This window comes from Anser brachyrhynchus (genome assembly GCF_964034855.1).
Source record: "Anser brachyrhynchus genome assembly, chromosome: 2".
Classification (NCBI taxonomy): Eukaryota; Metazoa; Chordata; class Aves; order Anseriformes; family Anatidae; genus Anser; species Anser brachyrhynchus.
Window position 1 is genome coordinate 56,797,954 of NC_137695.1, and position 25,464 is coordinate 56,823,417.

At 34.8% G+C, this 25,464-nt stretch overlaps 1 protein-coding gene across 3 annotated transcripts in view; it reads right to left on the reverse strand.

The window, feature by feature from the left end:
• Nucleotides 1–1,524: 1,524 nt before the first annotated feature.
• CUL1 (cullin 1) overlaps nt 1,525–25,464 on the reverse strand; it is a 49,431-nt gene continuing 25,491 nt past the window's right edge. For all 3 annotated transcript variants that reach the window (XM_080581783.1, XM_080581781.1, XM_080581782.1), the window contains 18 exons: nt 24,480–24,530; nt 23,279–23,369; nt 22,470–22,633; nt 19,452–19,614; nt 15,832–15,962; nt 12,759–12,866; nt 12,563–12,669; nt 11,334–11,382; nt 10,711–10,842; nt 10,059–10,176; nt 9,131–9,207; nt 8,254–8,385; nt 6,849–6,941; nt 5,464–5,511; nt 5,299–5,381; nt 4,015–4,120; nt 3,060–3,173; nt 1,525–2,160 (listed from right to left, as the gene is read on the reverse strand). In XM_080581783.1, the coding sequence (XP_080437909.1) occupies nt 2,080–2,160; nt 3,060–3,173; nt 4,015–4,120; nt 5,299–5,381; nt 5,464–5,511; nt 6,849–6,941; nt 8,254–8,385; nt 9,131–9,207; nt 10,059–10,176; nt 10,711–10,842; nt 11,334–11,382; nt 12,563–12,669; nt 12,759–12,866; nt 15,832–15,962; nt 19,452–19,614; nt 22,470–22,633; nt 23,279–23,369; nt 24,480–24,530 (1,848 nt within the window). In that variant the 3' untranslated portion in view covers nt 1,525–2,079. The remainder of the gene's footprint in view (nt 2,161–3,059; nt 3,174–4,014; nt 4,121–5,298; nt 5,382–5,463; nt 5,512–6,848; nt 6,942–8,253; nt 8,386–9,130; nt 9,208–10,058; nt 10,177–10,710; nt 10,843–11,333; nt 11,383–12,562; nt 12,670–12,758; nt 12,867–15,831; nt 15,963–19,451; nt 19,615–22,469; nt 22,634–23,278; nt 23,370–24,479; nt 24,531–25,464) is intronic.

The window sequence follows — 25,464 nt, forward strand, 5'->3', positions numbered from 1 at the left end:
TCTGATATATAGTCAAAACAGCTGGGCTAGGAGGGCACAGACATGAAAACAGTATTACAAAACTGATTTCAAGAAATCCTGTCAGTAATGACTAACTGCATTCTGGCCTGAGGAGGTTCTACCTCACCGATCCTTTTCAGGCAGAGCTGAAATATTGCAGTCTGGTATCAGGTGCTCAATACCATCTTGTTCCACAGTGACCCAAGGAAGAAGAACTAAGACTTCATACCCCTCATCTTACTGATAAGAAAAATACAGCTTGAACCATTCAAACCTTTAGGGGAGTTGCGAGGGGAGAAAGTCTCTTTTGCTGGTCATTTTTGCTTTCCAGTCCCCATCCTTCCCCATGTTGTAACATGGGTGACCAGTCAGCTATTCTACTTCTGCAAGGTCAAAACTTATTTTCACCCTGCTTAGCTAAAGCATTTCAATTGCCTAGAGCTAGACTGAGAGCAGATGGGCTTTTTAAAATAGAGCTCTGCACAACATAATATACAAACTATACAAAGCAGTACTGCTTTAACCAGTGATGGGTTAGGCTGCCCAACAAGGCTGTGAAAGGCAGCTCACAGCAGGTTATTTCTGGCATCCCACATGACCATTTGGTATGCTTCTCTAGTGCCATACCACCCTTACATCCACCTGCAGAAAAAAATCTTATGAACTTCAAAAGGCAACTCAAAAATCAAGCAGCAAGGTGCATTTAATCATGCAGGCAGTCTTCAGTGCAATTAAAGGTCTTTCAGTACAGGAATAGGAAGCTTGAAAAATCTCAAGTTCATAAGACTATCCCTTTTCCAAACAAGTTAGGATTTTTTTTTTTAAACCAAGCATTTTTGTAGGTCAAAGTCTAGTTATAACCACAAAACTTAGATTCCCAGAGAAAAATATTATCTACACCAAACCTGCCTTCCTTTTCTTGATGCCACATAAACAATAAACTGATCATTTCTAAGGGGAAAAAAAGGGTTTGGCTACAGAAGCAAATGCCTTTTCACCATCAAGAATGAAAAAATATAATTAACAAGATTGAGTTGTGTGAGAATGGTAGCTTTTTGCTTGTAACATACATAAGCCAGTTTTCACTTCACATGCATATGATGAATATACAACATGAAAATAATGGAATGAAGCTTGGTCAATCAATGTATGTATAGGAACAACTATTTTATTCCCATCACAGGTTGCATTTAATATGAATTAATCTTTAGGAACACACTCAATTTTCTGTTCTATTCAAAGAAAGGGCCAGACTAAACCTTATTCAAGGCAATACTTAGGCGAGTGTGATGGGATACATTAAAAATATGTCCCAATTTCAGATGACCAAGTATTTCTGCATATTTCACATTTTCTATTCTGCTTATCTTGTGAAATCACAGTTTTCTTCTCTTTTCAAAGCAGGCATTTCCTCTTAAAAAGAAATAATACTTATGTTTGATTACAGATGAAAATTAATCTCTTCAGAGAACAAAGTATGCTTTAAATCACTGGCAAATGGGAAAGGAGGAAAAGCCAAACAAGTTTCTATAGCTTTCATAACCATTATACCTTTTATTTACATTTAGAAAGATAAGTCATGAAACTTAAAACAATAAAACCAAATGCAACTTGTACAGAAATCTTTTCATTTTTTTTATTTATCACATTAAAAAATGAAACACACTATACAAATGGTTTTTCATAGCAGATTACACATGGGTCCATTCAGACTCGCTCTCAAAGTGCTGCCAACATTTATAAGTGCTGCCTGTGATGGCAGCTGTTTATCATATAGCCAATGTATTGATTTAAATGCAGTAGCATGCAACCCTTAAAGGAGAAGGGTTTGATTCCTTTCTGTTCTTAAATTAGGTTAAATGGCATTGGTGTCCATATTTACATACTTGAAATGTATCAATCCTGAGCAGTTCTGATGTAAGTCTGAGACTGGCTGATGGGAGTCCTGGTCTCAGTTATTAAAAAGGGAGGTCCAAATGGCAGCAGGGTAGCTGCTATGAAGTTCCGTTGCTTTCATTCTTTCCATCACATACCTATTTGCCGAGTGTCACACAGTCAGAAATTTTGCTAATAAAAATGTTAAGCCAAGTAACTGTAGGTGTCCTTCTCACCATCAACACGTTCCAAGTACTCCTTCTCAATCAGAATGTCAATGCATTTCTGTGAGGAGAAACAAAGGTAAGTGGTGGGACACTTAACAGAAACCCTCCGTGGTTGCTACGAGCTTTGAACAATTTTGGCCTTTGATTTTCATGCCAATTAGAAGATGGGAGTAGGCAAGGGGCACAAACCAAGGCAATTCACTCTCCTGTTTCTGACCACATCCATGTTGAAGACACTCCACTAGTCCACTGAACTGAATTATGCTTACTTGATGTCATTCCATGGTAGTATGCTCAGCAACTTGGTAGTAAGACAGCAAATAAAGAATTAAACCAAGATGTAGAGTGCTTACTGTAACGTTACTAAAGATTGTTAAGGCAGTAACTAGTGGCCTGTTTAATGACTTGTCTATATGCATCTGTTTCAGCACTGGTGCCTGTTCATACGGTGGCTCTCCACTGGCTGTTCCAAGCTGCACTTGTCCCTCTGGGTTTTGGATGTAAAAACAAAAAGTGGCACCACTAAACCAACCAATCGGGAAAACAATTAAATATAATGCCCCCTTCCCAACATTTTTATTCTAGAAGAGATCAGGAAACTATTACAGTAAGCAGGTCTGTAAGCAGTGGTACTCTGAGAAGTGTGAGAGCAGGAACAAGAGGTAAGCCTACAGAAGGGGTTGCTGTATGCTGGCACTGGCGCATAAAAAAAAATAGAAAAAAATAAAAGCACTCAAGCTACTATTTTACCATTGCAAACAATACAAAATATAAATATTATACATTAGAGAAACCATATAAGAAATCTATTTCTGGTTAAAATATTTACTGATTAGTTACAACTTTGAAGCTCTGTCCCTACTCATCCCATCTTTAGTTTCCCTTTTTAATTCAGAAGCATGCATTTTATCTTCCTCGCTCCCAGAACACTGGTTCAGAGCAATGATTTTCAGATACCTTAATTACTGGAACTCGTGGCTTGAACCTTGAGGATAGCTGTGTTAGCACTTCTCCAAGCAGTTGCTGGTGTTTTAGAACCTTCCTCATTTTCATGATTCTTACAATAGCAGCCTGCCAAGCAAAGTCAGAAAGATGTGCTTTAGTGCATACAACTGGACTTCTGCATAGAATCACTTCACTTCCCCAGCAGATGTTTGCTAGCACAGAAGCATCACTACTTCAGTAGCAGATGGGGAGAAGTGTACCTACAAGTGCCAACTACTCAGATTTCATAACTCATTCTATATAGCATACAGTCATCAAAAGTGCTTTTGACACATGAATTTTTAGAACTACTCTGCTTAAGGTCAGTAAGGATGATGGTACCAACAGCAATTTAACCTTACAAAAACATTTAACCTTACTGTGACATTCTCTTAGTAGTACATTTATGTGGCAGGCAGGTGATTGATGCCCCATGCCTGTCACTGTTCAAGAGGCATTTGGAAAACACCCTCATTAATATGCTTTAACTTCTGGTTAGCCCTGAAGAGGTCAGGCAGTCGGACTCTAAAGGTCCCTTCCAACTAACTATTCTATTTTATCTCCTTCCCCTGCCCTCCTTGCTTCTCAAGTGGATTCCAAATGAAGTGATAGAAAAACACCTTCTAGTTCATTATGCCTATATATTACTGATTTTCACCCAGAATAGAGGTCTGGTGAGTGTATGCCTCCATGGAACCCAAACACTCACCAACATGTTAAAACTATGTGAAGGACAGTATGCTATCATGTCTTTCACTGGAAGCACCTTCAAGAGCTTTGTAAATACATTTTTAGCTCCATTCCACTGCACTGGAACTACACATTGTCTTTTAATAAAAAAATAAGAAAATCACATAGTATTTTTCAGTAAAAGACTACAGGGTTAGAATTTCAAGTGCACTGTGTGGTAATATTCTGCAATAGTCACCTGAATCAGTAGTTTCCTATCTTCCTCTATATTTTTGTGTGTAGTTTCTTGCTCCTGCTTCTGTTCAGTCTTCATTGGCACATTGATGTTTACCCTTAATTTTTTGCTGTAAAGAAAAATAGAAGTTAATCAAACAATTAGCCTGTTCTCAAAACAAAACAAAAAACTCACCAAACTACCCACAATTACTTGAACAACAAAAGTAGACTGTCAGTTCCAAAAGATTTAAATAATCTCATTCAAGTTAAAAATAAATTAAAAAAACAATAACCAGAAAAATGGTGGGCCCATGACTATGTGCAACATGTATCATGCTGTGTTACGAGCGGGAAATAAGCCACAGCACCAGGGCACTCCTGAGTCAGTGTGTCCCAGTGCTTAGCCTGTCAGTCACACTTGGAAGTGCTGCAGCGGACAGATTCCATTACCTACTTAGCAGTCCTGTGAGCTGTAATTTGGGAGCCTACAATCCACACAATGCAGCAACACTCAAGTGTTTCCATTACTACACTGATGTAGCCGACAATGAATTCTCAAACCTTTTTTTATTGGTCAAGAGGAGAAAAAAAGCAGATGAAGAGGGAGGTACAAGGACAAGTTTTAAAATAAATGTTTCCTTCACTTAAGATCTGATCTTCAGGAAGTACTGAATTCCTCACTGAACGTGTGTCTATGCTCTGGTTAACATGATAAGAAGTCAGCACAGTGGTGAGAACAGCTTAAAATACACAAACACTGAAAACAACACTGGTTAAAGTAGGTAAGAAAAACTACTGTGAATCATGTTTAAGTTTTCACAGCACTTTCAACTCTGAAGTTCTAAAATGAGCCTGCTGATCTTCTCATGTTATTATGACTGGATGAACGCTTAAGTCTCTGGCCTTTGCTGTCACTGTACATTACTTTATAAAATGTAATGTCCTTTGCGGACTGCGTTTAGGTTATGCACCCCTGTAAAAAACAGCACAATTATAACTGGCAAGCAGCATATCTTGCCAGAAATAAATTATACAAGAATTAGATAAGAATCAAGGAACAAAATGGAGATCTGAAAACATATTAAGGCTTTGCCAGACTTTACGAGAAAGTCAGAGAGATGAAATCTTCTCCATCCCCTTACTAGCTGTCTTTAAGGCTGGTATATGGATCTAAATTTGTACTGGCACTTGAACCCTGGAGCTTTCATCCCGTGTATATATTTTACCCAAACTTTGAAAGCAGAGAAGCAGGATGCTAGCCATTCTATACAATTGAAGTAGGTAGGCAGCTGAAGGTTTTCCTTACTTTTTATAACCAAGATACAGTTTTATTAAGGTATCTGGTTTTAACTCCACCTCATCAACATTTGCATTTTCATCTTCCAAAACCTGCAAGAAATAAAGTAAACAAACATTAACCAATACATTTTGCTGAATGTTAGGCATATCATAAAAAACAAGGAGTACTTACAAGTAATTTTGATTTCAACAGTATCTGTAGAACTTGTGCCAAGATATCCTACAAAATTACAGAAAATATTATCAGACAGACAGCTCCTTTCCCTAGCCTTAAATCCTCTAACAACAATACAGATTTACACTAAGAACTATTGAGTGCAGAGCACTCCAAAATGAACCTGAGAAGCAGTAAAAATGTAGTTAACATTAAAAAAAGTAGTCAGGTCCTTTTTGGGTGTTAGGACACATTCCTCTGTAGTAGGCAAATACCATCAAATTCTTTATAAAGACTAATTCCAAACAAAAGATCTTTGTAGTTGTTGTTCTATAAATCTGCTTACAAAATCGCTTCTAAGTATTAGAAATATTTTTCCTTTAAACCATGCAAATTTAAGTACCATGCCAGGCTTAAACCTCAAAAGTAAGCACCCTCTGTTTTCTGATTAATGTATTTTTCTCATCTTCAATACAGAAGTCTGTTCTGGTTACTGTCACTGGTCAGACTCCCAGATGGCTACACTAGTCAATGCTCTGTGCAAGGTTGCAAAGCTGCTATTTTAACACAGTGAAAATCTTCTGGATTTCATGTTGTTAAGTTTCATGTGAATGAAGAAGTTTATTCAGGTCCAACCATGATCTGGGCCAAATACTTATTTTTTAAAAAAAAATAAAATATATATATATATATATAACAATGTCCATTTGCATTTATCTATCTGCAGGTATCTGCAAGCAAGCGTCTGTAATAAATGGTAACCCTGCAGCATACATAAGACTTCTGAATTTGTTGTAAATCATCAACAGCAGTAACTTACTAGATTCGCATTTCTGAAATCAAAATGTAAAAAACCCCACTGACTAGGTATTACCTAACTTTCCAGAAGTCCCAGCAGACTTGATTCAGAACTACTAGGAAAAGACAAAAAATGCTAAATAAACTGTGGATTATAAAGGCTACTTGGAAAGAAGAAGAAACCTTTTTCACAACAGATAGTGAACCTCTGATATACAGACGTTACTATGTTCATGTATATAAGCACTGAAATGCAATGAAAAACAGAAATGCGAAACACAATCATTTAGGAAATAAGATGTTCTCTAGGAAGAACAGTATTTAATATTAAAGATTTATGCAGGGAAACTGTGAAAACTTGATATGACAATTCAGCAGGAACGTACACAATTCACTCTAGTGATCAGACATGCTAAGATTCATTAGAAGATTAAGCAGTTATGATTACAGGAAAGTAAACCAGGAAAGTTAACCAAGAATAGAGCACATCTGCTCCTTCAGGACAGAAATCAACTCTGGCTTCAAGCATATCTAATCCCAGTTTCTTATGATAGCAGAAGAGCCCTGAAGACCAAAGAGTGCAGTTAAATGTGCAAAATCACTACCATTTTTATTTGGGTACTGTCTGTCAACTGCTGCACAGTGTAGGCATCTTCTGTGTTGTACTGCAGTAAAATTGCCATCTGGAATGTGGATGCCTACCAGAAACAAAAATCAGAAAATGAGAATGAACATACTTACTGAACTTGAACAGCTTGGAATTCACTAGCGTGAACACACATACTCGAATAACTGGACAATGGAAAATAGCCAACTAGCACTAATCATTATACAATACAGGAAGTCTGACTCTACTTATATAACCAGAACTCTACCTTCCAGCATTATCTAAACATAAACCCTAAGATAATGAGCACTGAACTAGCTACAGATACTTAATATCTTCTATTATGATGTCAAAGCTTTATCTTTTCACTTGTTAATATCAATCTTTAATTATTTTCCCATCACTCTCTGACTCTTACTCATTTAACCTTCATTAAAAACCTACACAGACTACTGAATTCATTCTCACAACCCTCTCAAATCTAACAGAATAATGAAAACAAATTTATAAAGAAGCAGCTATCAGTGGCTTATTCATGTCTATCACCGTTGGGTTAACATATGCTGATTACACAAGTTCAGAGTCTGAGATTATCTTGTTTCTTCTCACTGTTGTGAACTCCCCTCCTCTGCCTACTTTGAGAAAACGCAGACAGAAAAGCATGACATGCATGAGATCTTCCATAATACAGTCTGTTGTATCACATAACCCAGTTCAACAACCATTTAAACCCCGAGTAATATATTCACTTTTCCAAATCAAATTTCTTTTAAACAAATCTTAAGTATCATTACAGTAAATAAGTCAAACATATAATAAAGGTTCTATTTACCATAACACCAACAACTACCTGTGGAGAGCTAGTATTTGTTCACATTAATAATATCCAGAATACCTCCAATCATCAGATCTTACCTGCGTTTTTTTCTCAGCCAGTAGCATTGTACACAAGTAAAGCTAATGAATGCTTAGTAGCTAAACACATACATATGTATACATGTACATGCACACACAAATGCAACAATTAATGAACCAAATGATTTAAAACACTTGCGATATATCATTACATACTGTTAATGAATATTTTGACATACAAATAAAACACAGCTTAAGTCTCTGTATTATCTTTTAAAATTTGTATGGGTGCACAGGTATTCACATGAACTCCACTATTTCACCATCTACACACCTTGCCATTTTAAACACATTTATCTACACAATTATCCTTTAATGTTGGGAAAACCAGTTATCTCCAAATGAGAAGAGGTTGTACAGCTCATCTACAATACATAAAAGCAGTGGAGTAGAGCATGAATGCATGTCTCCAAAGTGTTCAGCTGCAACCAGCCCTCTAAAAATGCAAACATCACCAAGTGTTTCTACCGGCACAACCTTATTCGTACCTGTAACGTGTATCTATTTTTGAAACAGTTGGTAACCAGTTCCCCTTTCGACAGCTGATACAACCACGTTAGTTTTCTTCCACTGTGACGACTGGCATAAAATGCAGTGAATCTCTGATAGCTCCGTTCTAACTGTATAAAAACAACAACATAAGAAAACCAAGAATATTATTTTTCTTCATCCTTTATTAGAATATGCTCTGTAACCAACACATGAGAATCAAATCTGATTGCCCTATACTGCAACGTTGTCTGAAATACAAAATATTCAGGTTCTTCTGATTGGATGGAAAATTTCCCTTTGTAATGAGTTTCCCCTTTAAAATGTCATTAACAATAAAACCCTTAACAAGCATCTAAATTTCATTCTTCCTTATGATATATTAGGTAAGACTAGAAAGGTGATTAAACTACCTTGATCCTCCACTTAACAGCAGTTGCTTCTCATGTTAAGTATTCATTTCTTGTCTAGTTTTCTGTTGAGTGCTTATCAAAAATAATGATTACAATATCCAAAGAATTTATCGGACAGAACTGAAGCAACTGCAACAAGAAGTTTCTTACATAAAATTATACAAAAAAATACGCTAACGAAGACTTGTTTCAGTTACTGTGGAATGTTTTGAAGAAAGCTTCATTAATTGTCTTTCTACAGAAGAAAGAATTTAGGTATTTCACATAATTTTCTCCCACTACCTTTACTCGCTTATCTTATTCCCAATGTCCTTCAGCCAAAAAGCCAAACCCCACATCCAAAACTTCTAGACAGAAAAGAACCTTTCAGTCCTCTCTGACACGCAACAAAACACGCACACACACCAGCCTTGTTCTTGTTTAGTAATCTCATTGCTCTAATGAACAAAGTGCAGCACCTTACCTCAGAGGGCAGAGCAAATGTGCAAGACTGCTGAAATGGCCATGATCCAGAACTCAGCACCTGTATGCTGAAATCCACTGAAAGAGAAGAATGCACATAAATAGGCTAGACTGCATTATCTTCCTTGCTTCCACTCACTGCTCAAACACGCAGTTTGTGTTCTAACACAAGAAATAGTTCTGTCTTGCTCAAACTAACACAATGAAAAGTCATTAAGCAATATACATTATTAATATTCAGACCACAGAACAAAGGAATTCATGAAGGATGACAGTACAGCTGGATAGGTTTAGGTTTGTGACACTCAATTTTCTCTCATTTGCAGAAATTGCCCTGCTTCTATCAGACTCCTCTTTTAACATGCAAGTATAAAAAACTTATAAATGCACATTTCTGTGTGTAACTAAAACACAACACATAGCAAGAATAAAAATTATACATTTATATTTGTAAGACATATCACATAATTTGGTAAGAAATAAAAATACGAAACTAATGTAATCCAACAAATAATTATCAATTTTTGAAAGAATTTGATTCAATGCGCTTCAAATTAAAAACAAAAACAAAAAAGCCATAAACACAAAAGAAAGTGATAAGGCTTTCTAACAATGTAACACAGTATCCTTTTTCTTAATACTCTTATAGAATTACAATTACTAAGCCAACATGTTGTGTTCAAAAACAAAACAGAAAATCATCTTTTAAATTTAAAAAAAAATGACAGCATTTAACTTACTTTCATTACATACCCAAATACAAGCTACAAAAAGCTATGAAATGCTATTAGAAGACAAAGTACAGACACGGAAGACTAATTTAAAAATCCTAGCTATCTTGGACAAAATAGTAACTCTAACCATTGGGGATTATGATAAGTCAACTAAATGTTTCCTTTATATAGTTAGCACGTCAACATACTACTTACAATCTAGTGGTTCTGAATTCGTCAGGTGCTTTTTAAATTGCTCATTCAAGTCCTTGCTTACACCAATATCTTGGAACATCCGTTGCAGCTTGGACGTATACTCGAAACCACAAGCTTGCTGTATTTTAAAAACAGGTATGTCAGCACAAGACAACACATTTGACACTGAAGAATGAAAACAAAGCATAGGAGCCTGTTTTCTTAAAAGATGTACAAAGTTCAGTATTTCCTTTACTGAATTATAGATCCCAACTAAATGTGTTCTTCAACTTATCAAAAAGTGAAAATTTAGTTTAAAGATGAAACAAAGGCACACAATGAAACAGACTACCAAAAGATCACTAAATCTTATTTTGCTTGACATTGTACTAACAAATGAAATTAAGTTAATGAAATTAAGTCCTTCACTTGGACAACAATATCCATGTTATTTTTCAGATTAAGAATAAACTTTAACTCCATTAAACATACATGCATTACAAGTTCCTAAGAGGATAAAAAAATTAGAAATGGATGAGAACTAGGTTGTGTATTTTTCTGCTATACATAAAATAAGTGAAAAAACAAAGTGAAAGTATATACAGCAGTGATATCCAAGGTACTGTGAAGACGTGCAATATGGTAGATCTTGGGACAATCAAGGAATACTCACTTTTAGTTTAGAGATCATGCTTGCCTCAGCATCATCACTAGCACTGTTCTGATGTACAAGTCTTTTTGCCAGCATTTTAGCATAGAATTTTTGAAATACATCTTTATCTTCAATGTACTTGAAGACAACCATCTGGAAAAACCAAGGTAATTTGTAAGAAAGAAAATTAAGCATTTGTTATGAAAAGCTTTAACAGGACCTACTTCAATAACACTTCAAATTTCACAGCGTTTTTTTTTTTTGTTTTTTTCTCCTTTTTATTTTTTAAATGTGAATACAATTTCAAATATATTAATGGTATATTCCACATAAACAGTTTTATTATGCATTAATATACATAGCACATATATATAACTATATAAAAACATAGTGTAGGGGCTGTTATGCGTATATATAAATCAACTAAACTAAGTGGAAATTCTACCTTGTCATTTTAAATACACTAAGTGCTCTGTATTAAAAATATGTACAACGAAATACCATTAACAAGTCTCAGAGATAAAGACCATCACTGAAGAGCAAATGACATCAAACATACAAAGTAAAAGGTTTGATGACAATTTAATATTACTAAGTTGTCAGACCTAAAACAGAAGAGAATTAACTATTTACAGATGTCTTACCACTTGATTGAGTGTATCTTCCAATTCTGCTTCTTCTGGATTCTTTGAGCTGTAATGAAACAAGTGAATTTTTTATGATTCCCCAAACTGCTATATTAGGCCAAAATAAAGAAGTATATGGAAATTTATTTCATAAACAAAGGAAAACAAACTGAATAGTTTTGGAATCAAAGACTCTCAAAAGAGGAAACAGTGTAATGAAATGAATGCTTTTCTCTTTACTCCACAAAATACACATATGCAAGCACTTCTAAAGTATGTGATTCTGAAACAATAGGATGAACTCCTGTACCATTAATTGCATGCGATTTCCTGATAGCCTGATACTTCTCAGGATATACAGGCTTAAATGTGGATCTCTTTCTTCCTGCTTTCTTTTCTGCTGCTAAATGCTATCTTCACTTCTTATCTTAGATAATACAGTGAAAAGGAAACAGCTCAGATAGCTGGGTCATGAAAGCTAAGGTGGCAACACATTGTTTTTCTCCATATCACGCTTGTCCATCAGGCATAACCCAAATCTAAGCTATAGAAGGGTTGTATGGTTTGTATCTATAAAAGGGAAAAATAAATCCTTTGCAGGAAGAAAAAAGGGATGGATGGGAAGTGAGAAGTGAGCAAGTTTTTCTGGTTTTGTTCCCTCCCACCCTAAAGTTGCCAGTGACAAAAACGACACCAATCCAGTATGAACTGGACTGGTACCAACTCAATTTATGTGCCGTTTAATTATTTGAAGCTAAATACTTTAATTAAGTTATGAACTATGAGAACTTAGAAGGCAATTTCTGTCCTCCTCAATTTCTGCCCAGATGGAAGAATACAGAGAACAACAGAAGGAAAGCAAGAACTTTAATGGAAAAAGGGATTGTGCTTCGTTTCTTTGCCACATGTATGTACTTCACCACTCAATTTTATTGGGGGGGGGGCACCTAGAACTTAGAATAGAACTTAGAAAAATTAGAACTTCATTTTCTATAAGAAAAAAAATCTTAATTCTTTTCTTATTTCCCACCCTCCTGCCATTCTTTAAAAAAGAAAAGTAAACTACATATCATCTTTAGGAAAGGCCCTACTAAGTTTTTGGTTGGTTTCTTTAAATTCAGGAATTGATATAATTAATTTTTCTTCAAATGTTATGTTCTCTTTCTGAATACACAAAAAACTTCACAGTCTAAATCGTTTTAAAACAAAAGCCAACCTGGAATAATAATTTGTCTTTGAAGACGTACCTTTTCTTTAGCAAAGAGTCACAGTATCGTGCCAGTAGCTCTGGGGATTTACTGGATGATTGAGCCATTTTTGTCACTGCATTATTATTTATAAATCGACCACAAGCCTATAAATCACAAAAGATAGTGAAATTTTGGGGAAACAAAATAAAAAATGGAGAGAAAATGGTTACCATATGCCATTACATATACTTACTTTGTCCAGTGCAGCCACAAAACCAGCATCATTGTTGAATGCAGACATGACTAAAGCATTGTATTTCTTATGGACATCCAGCACTGTCTGTACATACATTTTTGGATCCTGTAACAGAGAAAAATTGTTTGCAACCCACTGACTTTCTGCTTTCTACTTTCTCCTTCCTCTAAAAAGAAGCTACTCATTGGCAAGTTTTTATGGCAAAATGTCAGAAATATTAGAAATATTTGATGTAGCATTAAAAGTTTTAGATACTATTAGAGGTAGTATCTATCCAGACTAGTTTAGTCTCTGCTTCCAGGACTGACAATTATTACTGCAAGCTTTCATTTACTGCAACCAATGCAGAGTGTAACTATATTATATAGTACAAAAAACAGAATCAGTTATAAAACCAAAACCAGTAATTCTGCCATTGCAAATACTTTCAGGAAAGATATTTCCAGAGACACGAGCTTCATTCCAATCAGACCTGAGAGCTGGATAATCATAAAGTGGCAATTGTTGGAAGAAACACTCAAAAAAAAAAATCTGTAGCAAGAACAGTAGTGTAGTGTATCGCCAATAGGTACAGCTTAGTGCAGAAACCTCAGTTGTCACTGACAGTTAAAAAATTATCAGCTCAGCACCCAGTGGCATTCAAATGCCAACAAGCATCCAACTTTCAGCACTCAGAACAAGTCCTGCAATTACTGACCTCCGCATCTCAAAAAAGATGTAGTGGAATCAGTAGAAACAGTGGAAGGCAACTAGAACACCACGCAGACAGGACATCTGCTTTACATGTGTCTAAAAAGGCTAGAAGTCTTCAATTTGGAGATCTGAAGTTTAAAAGTGCACACTGAGCCAAGGTTTAGAAAATCGCGAGGATGAGTGAAAAGATGAAGGTTCACCAAATACCACATTTTAAAAGTGCAGGGTACTTGATGAAATTAATAGGAAACAAGTTTAAAACAGGTAAAATACGTAATATCATTACGTGTAAGGTAGTGAACTTCTGTACCTTGCTGCCACAGTAGACTGTTGGAAGCAGAGATTACAAGGGGGTCCAAAAATGGATTAAACAAACTCAAAGGACAGAGTTTGTCATAAATAAAAGGATTGGGCATGGAAGTACTACTGTTAAATCCCTACCATAAGAGTTCTGGATGCTGGGAACAAATAGCAAAAGATGGGCAGGGTTACATCAGGATCCTGAAAAACATTTCCTACTGCCACTGAAGACAGACACAGACTATGCAGACCACCAGTCTAAGCCTGTGCTTAAAACATAGAACTGACAGGTTATTGAGAATCTCGTCAGCAAGAAATTGTGAAGAGAACCTGAAGGACATTCAAAGAGGAGTGTCCTGTTTACAAATCCAAAACAGATAACCAAAAGGAACTAAAAACAGTAGTCCTCTGATTGAAGAGCAGTCCGGTTAATATAGTTAATGGGGTTTAAAACACAACTCAATCAGCAATAAGAATCTAAAATACGTCAGATGAGTCAACTTGGTATGGCCATTAACCCCACTGACTACAGAGAAACTGAGACACATTTGCTCAGCTGTTAGTGTGTTTAGACACAGTACAGATAAATGAAGTTAGACAGAACCAATCCTACCTAAATGCGACCGAGGACAAACAAAACAATGATTCAAGTAATACAGTGGAGTAATGGATATTGGAAGAAAAGACAAGATGGTTCCCAAGGAAAACCAGCCAGAGTTACGAAAATAAAGAACAAATATACAGAAAAGGAAAAAAAGATAAAGGTAAAGCACATACATTTAAGAAACAAGAAAAAGTGCTGTGATAGAGGTTTTTTTCCCTCTCCTTTAAGTGGCTGGAGTTAGAAGAATACATATAAATCTCAGGCTTCCTCACTCTCGAAGACAAACTGCTGAAAAAGAAGCTTTTATTTTTCTGGGAACTTCAAGGTCCAGGTAAAAAGAAACCTGAGAGTGACAACTTTTTGAGGGATATGTCTACTATGGAGCATATCCAATCTCAAATTTTAAGTTGACATCTATGAATGAAACTGAAGACTCCTTAAGTTGCTTCATGGTTCATAAAGCATCACTACTGCTAAAAAGCTAGGCGCTTAGAACTACAGAAATGAAACTACAGACATGTAAAACATTTTAATCTCTGCTAAAACCTATAGTTTTTACTGCTGTCCATGCAGTTATTACAGACTATTGTTTTAATATTTACTAGTATGTTCTATTGCTAGTACTATTTCAAGAATATCTGTGACCAATAACTGGTTAAAACTGAACTATGTCCGAAATCAAAACTTGAACCCAGTTTTAAACAAAATTTACCAGAAATCTATGTTCTATCCCAATTTTGCTTTGTGCAATGCCTTTTTTTTTTGTTTTTTGATAGTTAGTGTCATATTGTCTATGTTCAAAAGGGTTAAAAAAGGTTTTAAACAACTTCTTAACATTGCTGAGATCAATACAAAATTAATCCTGGAATTGTAATGTAACAAAATCAAGAGGGCCAATTATATGGCTAAATGACCACAGTGCTGTGAAAGAAGTGACCTGCTTCTTACATTGCACCCTAACCAACCATTTCAGTTGTCATCTTGTTTCTTCCTTTACCATTTCTCATGCTTTTCCAAACAGAATGAAATAATTCACCAAAATACTAAAAACATACTTTCTTCGAACTGTCCCATCCAAGTCAGAAGTCTACACAACAATGAAAAAATAGAGTACACTGGAAACAATGCTTCTTGTAACAAAAATACTACACTTAGAGTGGACTTCCAAGTATGTTGTATTTGCACAGCCAGCTTTCTGAGCAGTATGACATCCTGACAGAGCCAAAACTCAGAAAGAAAAGAAACCCCAGAAACAAAATAAAAACACAGAAAAGTAGTAATAACAAGTAGTAATAACACAGCAATATAACTGTTGTTCTAAGCCTACCATAAACATCTGAGAATTGTCTATTCTTCATAAATTTTAATGAGTGAGAAGGAAAAAACATGAAAAATGAAGATTTACACTATAGGAGGGTTTCTGATGTAAATTGGCAGTAACCATATACAGACTTATTTTAATGGGATACTTGCGTTTAGAGCAGCTTCTCCACATTTTTCTATTGCAGCTAGACCTTGATTATGAATGTGGGTTTCTAACAGCTTTTTTAGCTCTCCAAGGCCATCCTGGATTCGAGATACAAGGTTATACATACGTCCCAAGTCTGAAAAATAACAAAACAAAGCCAATATCTTTTATTTGTACTAGCTATGACTCCAATTTTTCATTTATAAATTGCCAATAGGAGTTAAACATTCATTACATGCAATTGCCATTGTAAAAAGTCAGAAAAAAACAGCAAAAAATTCTGTATAGTAAACTTTTCCACTAACCTGGAAAGCTAAGAGTTCAAGAGAAAACAATCTGTTAAATATTAAGACACATTTTACATTCACAGTGACATCAATAAGAAAAAAAAGGAAACTTCAGTTACAGAAATACATTTACTTCTGATTTCTAGTCTCCATACATTTAAATAGGTGTAATGGTTTAAAAATGGAATTAAACGTTCTTATTTACATGAAGTTTTGAAGTGATGCCTTTAATTAGGACTTGCATTAGAGTTACTGCTAGCTGTGCCAAGAACACAGAATTCTCCACTTGATCACCATCCCTTAGATCTTATTTTGAACAGGACTGTTTTCAGAGACATGACATCACTTGTAGCCTATTCTATATTAACATTTCTATTTGGGGCGGCAACAGTGGAAATTGCAGGAAATTTAAGGCAAACCGTCACACACCGAAGAGACCTCTGGCAGATACTCTGTAACATTAGAAACCAACACTAACAGTGTTTAACTATCTGATTGCCAATAGAATATTTAGAATTAGATTAGAATATCAATTGATTTTCTTTTACCTCAAGGAAGAAAAAAAGGTTTTGAAAATCATCCCCACAGTATAAAACTACTGAGGGTAGAAAGAAAATCGGGCATCATTTCGCACATATCAAAGCTTCATATTAAATTATCATCAGTTTTTGGCCAGTCACTTAGTAATTTTGGATATCGTCATTAAAGACGGCATTGTTCTTACTCCTTTTAAGCAGGGCAGATTCTTTGTGCTTTCTAAGTGCAGGACTCAACTTCTCCCCATCCCCTAACCACCTTTTGTTTCATTTAAACAAACAAAAAAAACTCTCAAAACCTTTATATTGGCAAACCAGGTACACAAAAACACTTGGTATTTCTAGTGAACTTGCCCTTACTGAACAGACACTTTAGTAAAACAACAAACCATCAAATGAGTTACTATAAAGAAATATGGATATTTCACCTCACTGAACTGATCTTAAGGTTGTCAGCTACATCTAGCTATATTCTAAAAGTATAAGGGCTTCTCTTGAAGGCTTAGGAGCAATGTATTACCACCTTCAGATTATTAAATATAATGGAGCAATCAAGTAGCGGTATTGCTACCTAACACTGAAATATAACACAGAGCTTGATACCTTTAATAGAAAAGCAATTACACCTCTATTCAGAAGAATTTCCATATAATGCTTTCAGTTCCCTAGAACATTGTGAAGTTTTTAATTTTTGTATTGACCATTTTTGAAAACTGAACAGTTTTTCCCCCCTCTGAAAAATCACATTCTCAGTGTGATGTTAAATTTTTATTACTACCCAGGAATGCTTTTCCTTTACCTACAGAATTTTATAAAAGAGATAGGAAAAACATGCACATGTTTAACTGTAACAAACTGCTATCCTGCTCAGGGGTCACAGGTTGCTCTATCAGGATGTCTGTATTGGGTGAAATATGGAAGAGATGCTACAAAACAAAGGACCATTTACAATGTAATTACTCCTAAATTATCTTAGGGTCTGTTCCCAATAAATATAATTATTTCCTATAGGTGTAATACTGATTTGAGTAGGTTAACACATGAAAAATATGCTCTTACAACCTAACTGGCTGCACAATGCAATTAAAAAGTTAGAGAATACCAACAGGTGTGACCTGCAATACAGCATGCTTAATATACTTCGCTTAGGAGGACCTCAAAACCTGTATGCTTTCAGGAGCAAAAAAACATAAAGAGTTCATCAAGAGCAATCAGGATTTTATTATGAGTTTAAATAGCCTATTGTAGATTATCCTAACCATACCACAAAGTTTAGGTCCAGTGCTTTAAGAGCGAACTGATTAAAAATTGATATTTCGTTCTTTAACCACTATCAAAATAAAATGTTTCTACTCATGAGACTTCAATAGGGCCAAGGAACACTACTGTCATTTGAGTAAGTGAAGCCCGAAATGAGAAAAGGAAGCATTTTGAAAATGAAGAAAATTCAGGCATTTTAAAACACCTCATCAGTCTTTGATATAACTCAAGTGAAAGTTAAAGAAACACACCAAAAATAAAACATAAGATGGTACCCAAGACTCAAGATATTTTTTTTTTTTTTCCTTTTCACACCAGGAAGGCTTCCTGAGTCCCGACAAGTTTTCTTCTTGATTGAGCTTCTGCTATTTCTATTGTCAGAATATATTTATGATGCCATTTTACTATTCAACACCTATCTATATAAAAAAAACTCTCCATTATAGATTAAGGACATTTATTAACAAACAAACAATATCTGTCCTTCAACGACTACTACAGGACAAAAAAATCTTCTATTCGCATCTGTAACAGGTAACTTCTGATCTACTCATCATGTTTAATTGCCCTGTTTTGAAGTGTCTCTTAGTTATAAACATAATCATAGTAATTATGCACAGTTGCTCTTTAAGGTTGATATGTAGAGTCATAGTTGCAATGCACAACTGTCAAACCAACAGTATTATCAATACTAACTTACTACATCTCTTCAATTCTGTCATTTCTTTATAAGCAATGTTTCAGCTATAGAGCCTTATCTTGATTTCCTATAGTTTTAATTAATTCCTCTATTGCAAAAATTCCGAAATACCATTCTTCTTCATCACCTGCATTATTTGACCCTAGTTTTGACTATTTTGTGCAAAGCATTAACTCCTGAAGAAACTCTTAGTAATCAGTGCAAGTGATAATTTCTTAGAGATAACCAAACTCTTAACTTATTTTAGAGGAACTACTGAAGAAACCTTTATGCTGTTTGTTCTCTGTGAAGGCATAAACTTAATTCACTTGATTTTAGCTGTGAAAATGAGTCTCATCAAGTAATAATTTGTACCTTTGTGCTCTATAAGCAGTTCTATTTAATATTTTAGAAGCTACTTTTTATTTCTTCTATTCCTTTTTTAAATTCCATACAACTTAGATTTTAGAATTCTCATTGCTGACTCAGGAAGATCCATGTAATAAACTGAAACAGCTGGTGAGACTACTAATCTGTTTTCTGTCTCAAGACTCGTGAAAGCTTCCGTTCCTGCTGGAAGAATAGCTCAAGTGCTCTTGAAGCCATTCCAGCCAAGCTAAAATTAGTGCTGTTTTGCCTTAGTATTTAGGATTGGAATGGGCTTCTTGAGGCAATATCCTGAACTGTCCCAATTTAATCAGAAGTTGTTTGTTATCAATTTGATGTCTATCTTTTATCTTAATCTGACTGGGGAAAAAAAAAAAACACAAAAAATCATGTTTAGCTATCAACAGAATTTATGTCATTCACAAACCATCAGGGAAGAACTCTCAAGGCTAAAACCAATGTCTTAATTGACCTACCTTCATTTTTGTCAGCATCCAACAAATTCTGAAACTCTGTATGAAATATTTCCAGGTGTTTTTCAATAAGTACTTGCTCACATTTCCGTGCTAATTCATCTTGTGTGCTCTCATGGAGATATACTTGAACTCTACGCTGTTCTTCAAGAAGACGAGCTTCAGCCTACAGGAAAGAAAGATAGGCATGAAACCTGTATGTAAGGCAAAGATCCAATATAGCAGAAAACAGATGTCTATTTAGTAAATTAATCTACAAAACAAACAAAAAATGCCTAATCTCTCATGAATGCAGTGCTATGGTACCCTCACTGTAAGTATTATTTTTCTGAGAATCATAACATGATCCCTTCCACACTACACTATATATGTATGGAATCAATGTCGATGTTGATGATAATATCATATACTGTTGAAAAGGGGGAGAATCACAATAAAGTTGTCTTCCCTTATGATTCTGAATAAGAAGTTTTCAGATGGGAATACGTTGTCAGAGAAAGCCGCTGGCATGCAATTCTTGCAGCTTCAGCATCATCAAGCTCTCCAGCTACAGTTTGTGCCTGCACAAAACTACAAGGCACAAAACTAGAATTTAACAGTACACCCGTTATAAACTTATTTGAATGTTCTCATATACATTCTTAAACAGAAAAGCTTCCTAATAATCTACAATCACTTTAAACTGTGTTAAAATTCTAAGTGTCATTTGAGAAGCACTACTTTATTCCAAAATGTAAAACCGAAGGGTTTTTATATAACAATGACCTCTACTTTGTTTGTAAAAGTGTTAAAGATTCCCTTTGGAAAACACATGTAAGAGTAATACGCTATTATAAGGTATAATATAAGGATAAGGTACATATGTCCCTTTATCAGCCCAGATTATTTAAATTAATGTCACCAAGATACTATTTATCCCCAATCAGAACTCAATGCACAGTGCTTCCATGGGAAAGTCAAGTGTAACATGTAAAGTGTAAATAACAGATTACTTTTCCTAGTTTATACTTCCAACAGATGACTTAAGATGCTCTTATTGCCAGGATGACACGTGACTGATTGACAACTTGCAGCTTTTCACATCAGTGTTATTTATTAATTTTCATAACAGAAAAGAATTGTATCAGGACGTTAGTAATAATTATGGAGAGTACTATTCTGTTCTAGGCATTTAAGTGGCATGCATGATTACAACACCCAAACAGAAAAAATTACGACAAATATTGTAAGACAGTTTTGTGTAAGTCAAAAAATATGTTAAGAACTCCTGACATAGTGAGGTAAGAAAAACTGAAGAACAAACCTATCTGAATTTTAAATAAATAAATAGTTCTGATAATTTGCATGACCTTTCCAGTAGACCAAATAGACCAGATAAATCAGTCAAGACAATTTATTCCAGTAAATAAATTTTTAGCTTCAGTAATTCCCCTTTCTGGAAGGTCATATCCCTTAGTTTGTATCATTTTGCAAGCTTTTACCATTTTTGCTAGCTCCATTTAAAATGCTCCAATAATGACATTTACTATAGAGTCTATAATACATCTTCTTGAGTTTCATCAGTTAAATCCCAAATCAGTTAGAAGACACTAAGATAGACAAAACTTCTTATACATATATACAATATACATATACACCATATATTAGTATACGACTGATCAGACTTGCAAGGCTACATGCATCCTTGCTGAAGATTTCCCTTGCCTTCCAATAGCTTTCTATACATTTTCAGCATCAACTGAAAAGCAAACATTAAGCTTCAAGCAAAGCAAGTTGCTCTTCTGTGCATTTTTCAAGTTTTTAAGATCGCTTGAGGTACTACTAAGTTTGTTCTACTTGCTACTAATCCCTACTTCTTGAAATAGCAATGACCTTCAGACAGCTTTTTACTGCCCTGTACCAAGAAACCCTGGATGAGCCATTCATTCACATTATGAATGACTAAAATTCCCTTACTCTGTTTTTGTATCTATACCTGTATCTCAGAAGATAAAACAGATTGTTAGAGGATGAAAGTAAAGACAAACTGAAAGAGAAGCACCAAAAATAATGAATTCAACATCAACAGAAATGTAAATACAGAAATGCCTGAGAACAACTGATGCCAGGCAACTCTCCCAATACACTGAAAATGGGATTCGTTATACTGTAATATTTCTAGGAGTTCCCCCCCACACACCCCTTTTTTTTTTTTTTTAAATTATTCAGGAAATCATTAACTAATGCCAAGAATCAGACGTTTCTTCTGTGGCAAAGAGCTCCACAAAGATGTTACAGCAAGAGACATGACTGCTACATGTACCTGGATACTGCATATTCAAAAAGCTCTGTTTTTTAATTAAAAAAAGGAAAAAAACCTCTATTCAGAAAGCAAGGAAATGTACTAAATATATATATACATACATTTTTCAAATTCACTAAGACTGACCCAATAACCAGGCTGGAAATACAATTTGTTTATCCAGGTTGCTCTTAATCACCCTGTCTGGAATCCTCCAAACGAGAGAGACCAAGAAGAGACCAAGAATTTGAACCTTGCTTCTGTTGACCAGAGTGACTATGTAGGGTTCACTAAATGAAACTATTCTGAAAGAACGAATGCTGATTAATGATCTACTTCCTCTGTGGAGGCCAGCTTGCTCAGGAAGAGATTTCAATAATGTGCTAACACACAAAGTTCCTGGTACAGGAATAGCAAGCTTGCAGATCTAAAGCAAAATGATTATTCTGGTGTCAAATCCTCAAGTCTAACAAAAATCTGTATTTATTTTAACTTCCTTTTCTGTTTTGCCGATTAAGAAAGTTTCAAATTTTTGTTTTACTTAATGAAAATCACTAAGGAGACAAACTTCAGACCAGATAAAAAGTAAAACATAGAAGCATATCACCTCAGGGAAAAGAGCTAAATTGTTTTGCTTCTGTAAAATAATTGGCATTTAAGAAACTAGTAATAAAAGTCAAAAACTTAGTATTGCTTTAACTCTAACCAGAAAATAACCACAAAGCCATTAAATAACCTACCTTCTTCATGTACTCTGTGACTGGGTTCTGTTGCAAGAATTCAGTACTTTCTCGTGTATAAAATCTCTCTGTGTCAGCAAGAAACTGTGATTCAAATGATTCTTTATAGACTGTTAATGTAGGTCCTTTTGCAAATGCATCATCTTCATTCAGTCCCAGCTCCACTACAAAAAAAAAAGAGCAAATATTAATAAAATTGTCTTTTATTAAATCGCCCTTTGCAAGTAAACAGGTAGTCTCCTAACTGACATGAAGGTAATAAATTGGGACAGTATCAGCACCACTTTTTTTTTTATTTATAAAAAAGTAGTATATATTTATAGCATTTAAAAGCAGCACAAGGACATAAACTCCACTCTCTCAAAATATAGTTCAAATCCCCCCTTCCATATTTTCCCCTCTTAAGAGTTACACGTTATATGCATACTTATTTTTAGTTATGAAACTGGTCATTAATCTGCATGGCAAAACTCTCAACTTTATGCAAATGGGGAAAAAAAATCCCACTCTGCTCTGTAAACTGCTACACTTTCACCCTTCTGTTTTTTCTCTAAAACCGATTCATATGCAATCAACATTATCATTTTTGCTTTCAAACTTTACAAATATTTATTAACTGTAAATATGCATTCAGTGTCTCTACATACATGAAGTTAAACTTCATATTACTGTATTTATTTTACTCTAAAACGATATTTACTGAACATCCAAGGAGAAGAGACAGGAGTCTACTTCTGAGTTCTGATAGGGGATTATCATCACTATTTTTCATAAAGAAAATAATTAAACCTTAAAGATATCTCATTTACCATAAGATTGTACAACTCCACTGATCAGCCTGGTATTGATAGTTTCACCATTTCTTTCCTTTTCAATCAGTTTCAACACAGCATTTGTTACCTTTGAAAAGAGGGATTAAAAGCAAGTCAAACAGAAAAAACAGCTGGTAGGTCCAGAAGGGTATTTAATCAGGAACGTATTCTTATGTTAAAGACAAGTCAAGATCCTTGAGAACAAAATTTAAGGATACCTGAATATATAAAATTTCTACAGACATCACTGAGAGTATGCCACACCTGTAAGTTCTACAGTGTGATTACAGTACAATTAGTGGTGAGCTATAAAAGGGTATGAATGTGCTTAGGCTTTTTTGTTTGTTCCCTTTTATTTACTTCAAATGTTCCTTTTTTTTTGTTTGTTTGGTTTTTTTAAATTCAAAAAGCACCCAAACCAAACTTCTGTTTGCTTTATACCTGAAATACAAGAAAACATTGCAATAAGAGCTAACTAACCACCTGTACTTTAAAAGAAAGCTATTGTTCATGCTGATGGATACCGTGGTATAACTACTGCTCCTTTACACTGAAATACAACTAATACTTTCATAATACAGTACATCTTTTCATCATAAAGAACTAGTACATAAGAGTGAAATATACATAAACACAATATTTCATTGTGATAGAATCATCTTGTTTTATATTGTACTGATTCACTAATTAAAAAATATTTGTTTGACTTGAATCTCCCAGGCATCAGAGTAAGTTAAAAGATCCATAGTAACATGAGATCAAAATCTGGATCAAAATCTCAGCCTCCTCACTATCTGTTCTCTCAAAATCCTGACTTTCTCAAACCTTAAGGCATCACTGTCAGTATGTACTCCTGCCTGTCCTGCAAATATTAGAAGTTGTTACTTCATTTAAGGCTAGCTTCATTAAATAACACCAAGGATCCTCTAAGGAAAGAGATAACGGAGCAGTGTTGATATCAAAGTTCAACTACTAAAAACAAATAAATAAATAAAATTAAGGCAAGGTTAATTCCCTCAAAATATTTTATCTTCCTAACATCACAAAAAAGGAGCAGAAATCTATTTTATTTTCTGGGGCTTTTTTGTGCCCCTAGTTCTCCTTGGAGCAATCACCAAGAATATATAAAATTAACCATCTAAAATAATGCTATAGTCATACAATCTGTACACACACACATGTATGTATATAAATATACCTGCTTATTTAATGGCCTGAATAAGCAGTCTCTCCAGGTCACCAAGGCAAGCTAGAGGAAGAGAGGTGAAAGATGGAGTTAAAAAAAAAAAAAAAGTACTTGTACACACACACAGAGTGTAACTCTTTAAGGAAAATTGATATAGTACACTAAGTAATCAGGACTTATTTTTACGATTATGTTCTGGCACACAAATTTCTCATGCAATATAACTGTTTCACAGAAAAATTACCTTTTGCTTTACTGCTAACTCTACTTAAGGTAGAGTTACCTAAGGTGTCCCCTTTTCTGACAGTGATCCACTGCCAGCTCTGAAAAATAACAAACCTTGCATATTACTTTGACGTTATACTGCTTTTTCTGTTAATGATTTTCAGGCTGGCACAATCCCTTAGCGCTAGACTAGTGAAAGGTAGAAGAGTGGAGAGGGAGGTAAGTAAGGATATCAACTGTTTTTCTACCCTACACAAAGTTATTTTAGTGAAACAGTAAAACAACACATTTCCTAATGCATCTCCAGCAAGGAAAATACTTATCCATTATAAAAAAAATGTACTTTTAGCAGAAAATCTTCATCTTGGATAACCATGTTCTTCTCTTATTATATTTGAAAAAAATTTAAAAAAAATCAAGATCACATATCAATCTTCCAGACTGATATTACAAACCAAATGTTGTCTAAATCTTAACAGTTTGAATGCTAAAAGATTTGTAGAGATGCATTGAAGTTAACAGAAAAAGGCAATTCTCTTCCTGGTCTTGTATTTCAAACACTTGACTGAATTCTAAGTGGAAAGACAAGGCTATGTAGATACATACAGATAACAGTACAAGCAGCAAATATCAAGAAGGGACAGCTCTTGTCAGATTGATACTGGTAGCCCCAATAGGTACCAAGTGGATTATACATCCTCAGGTTTAGACCCATCAAACTTTTATAATATAATGGTGTGGGGGATAAGGGAAGAGGTGCAATTTCTTTTAA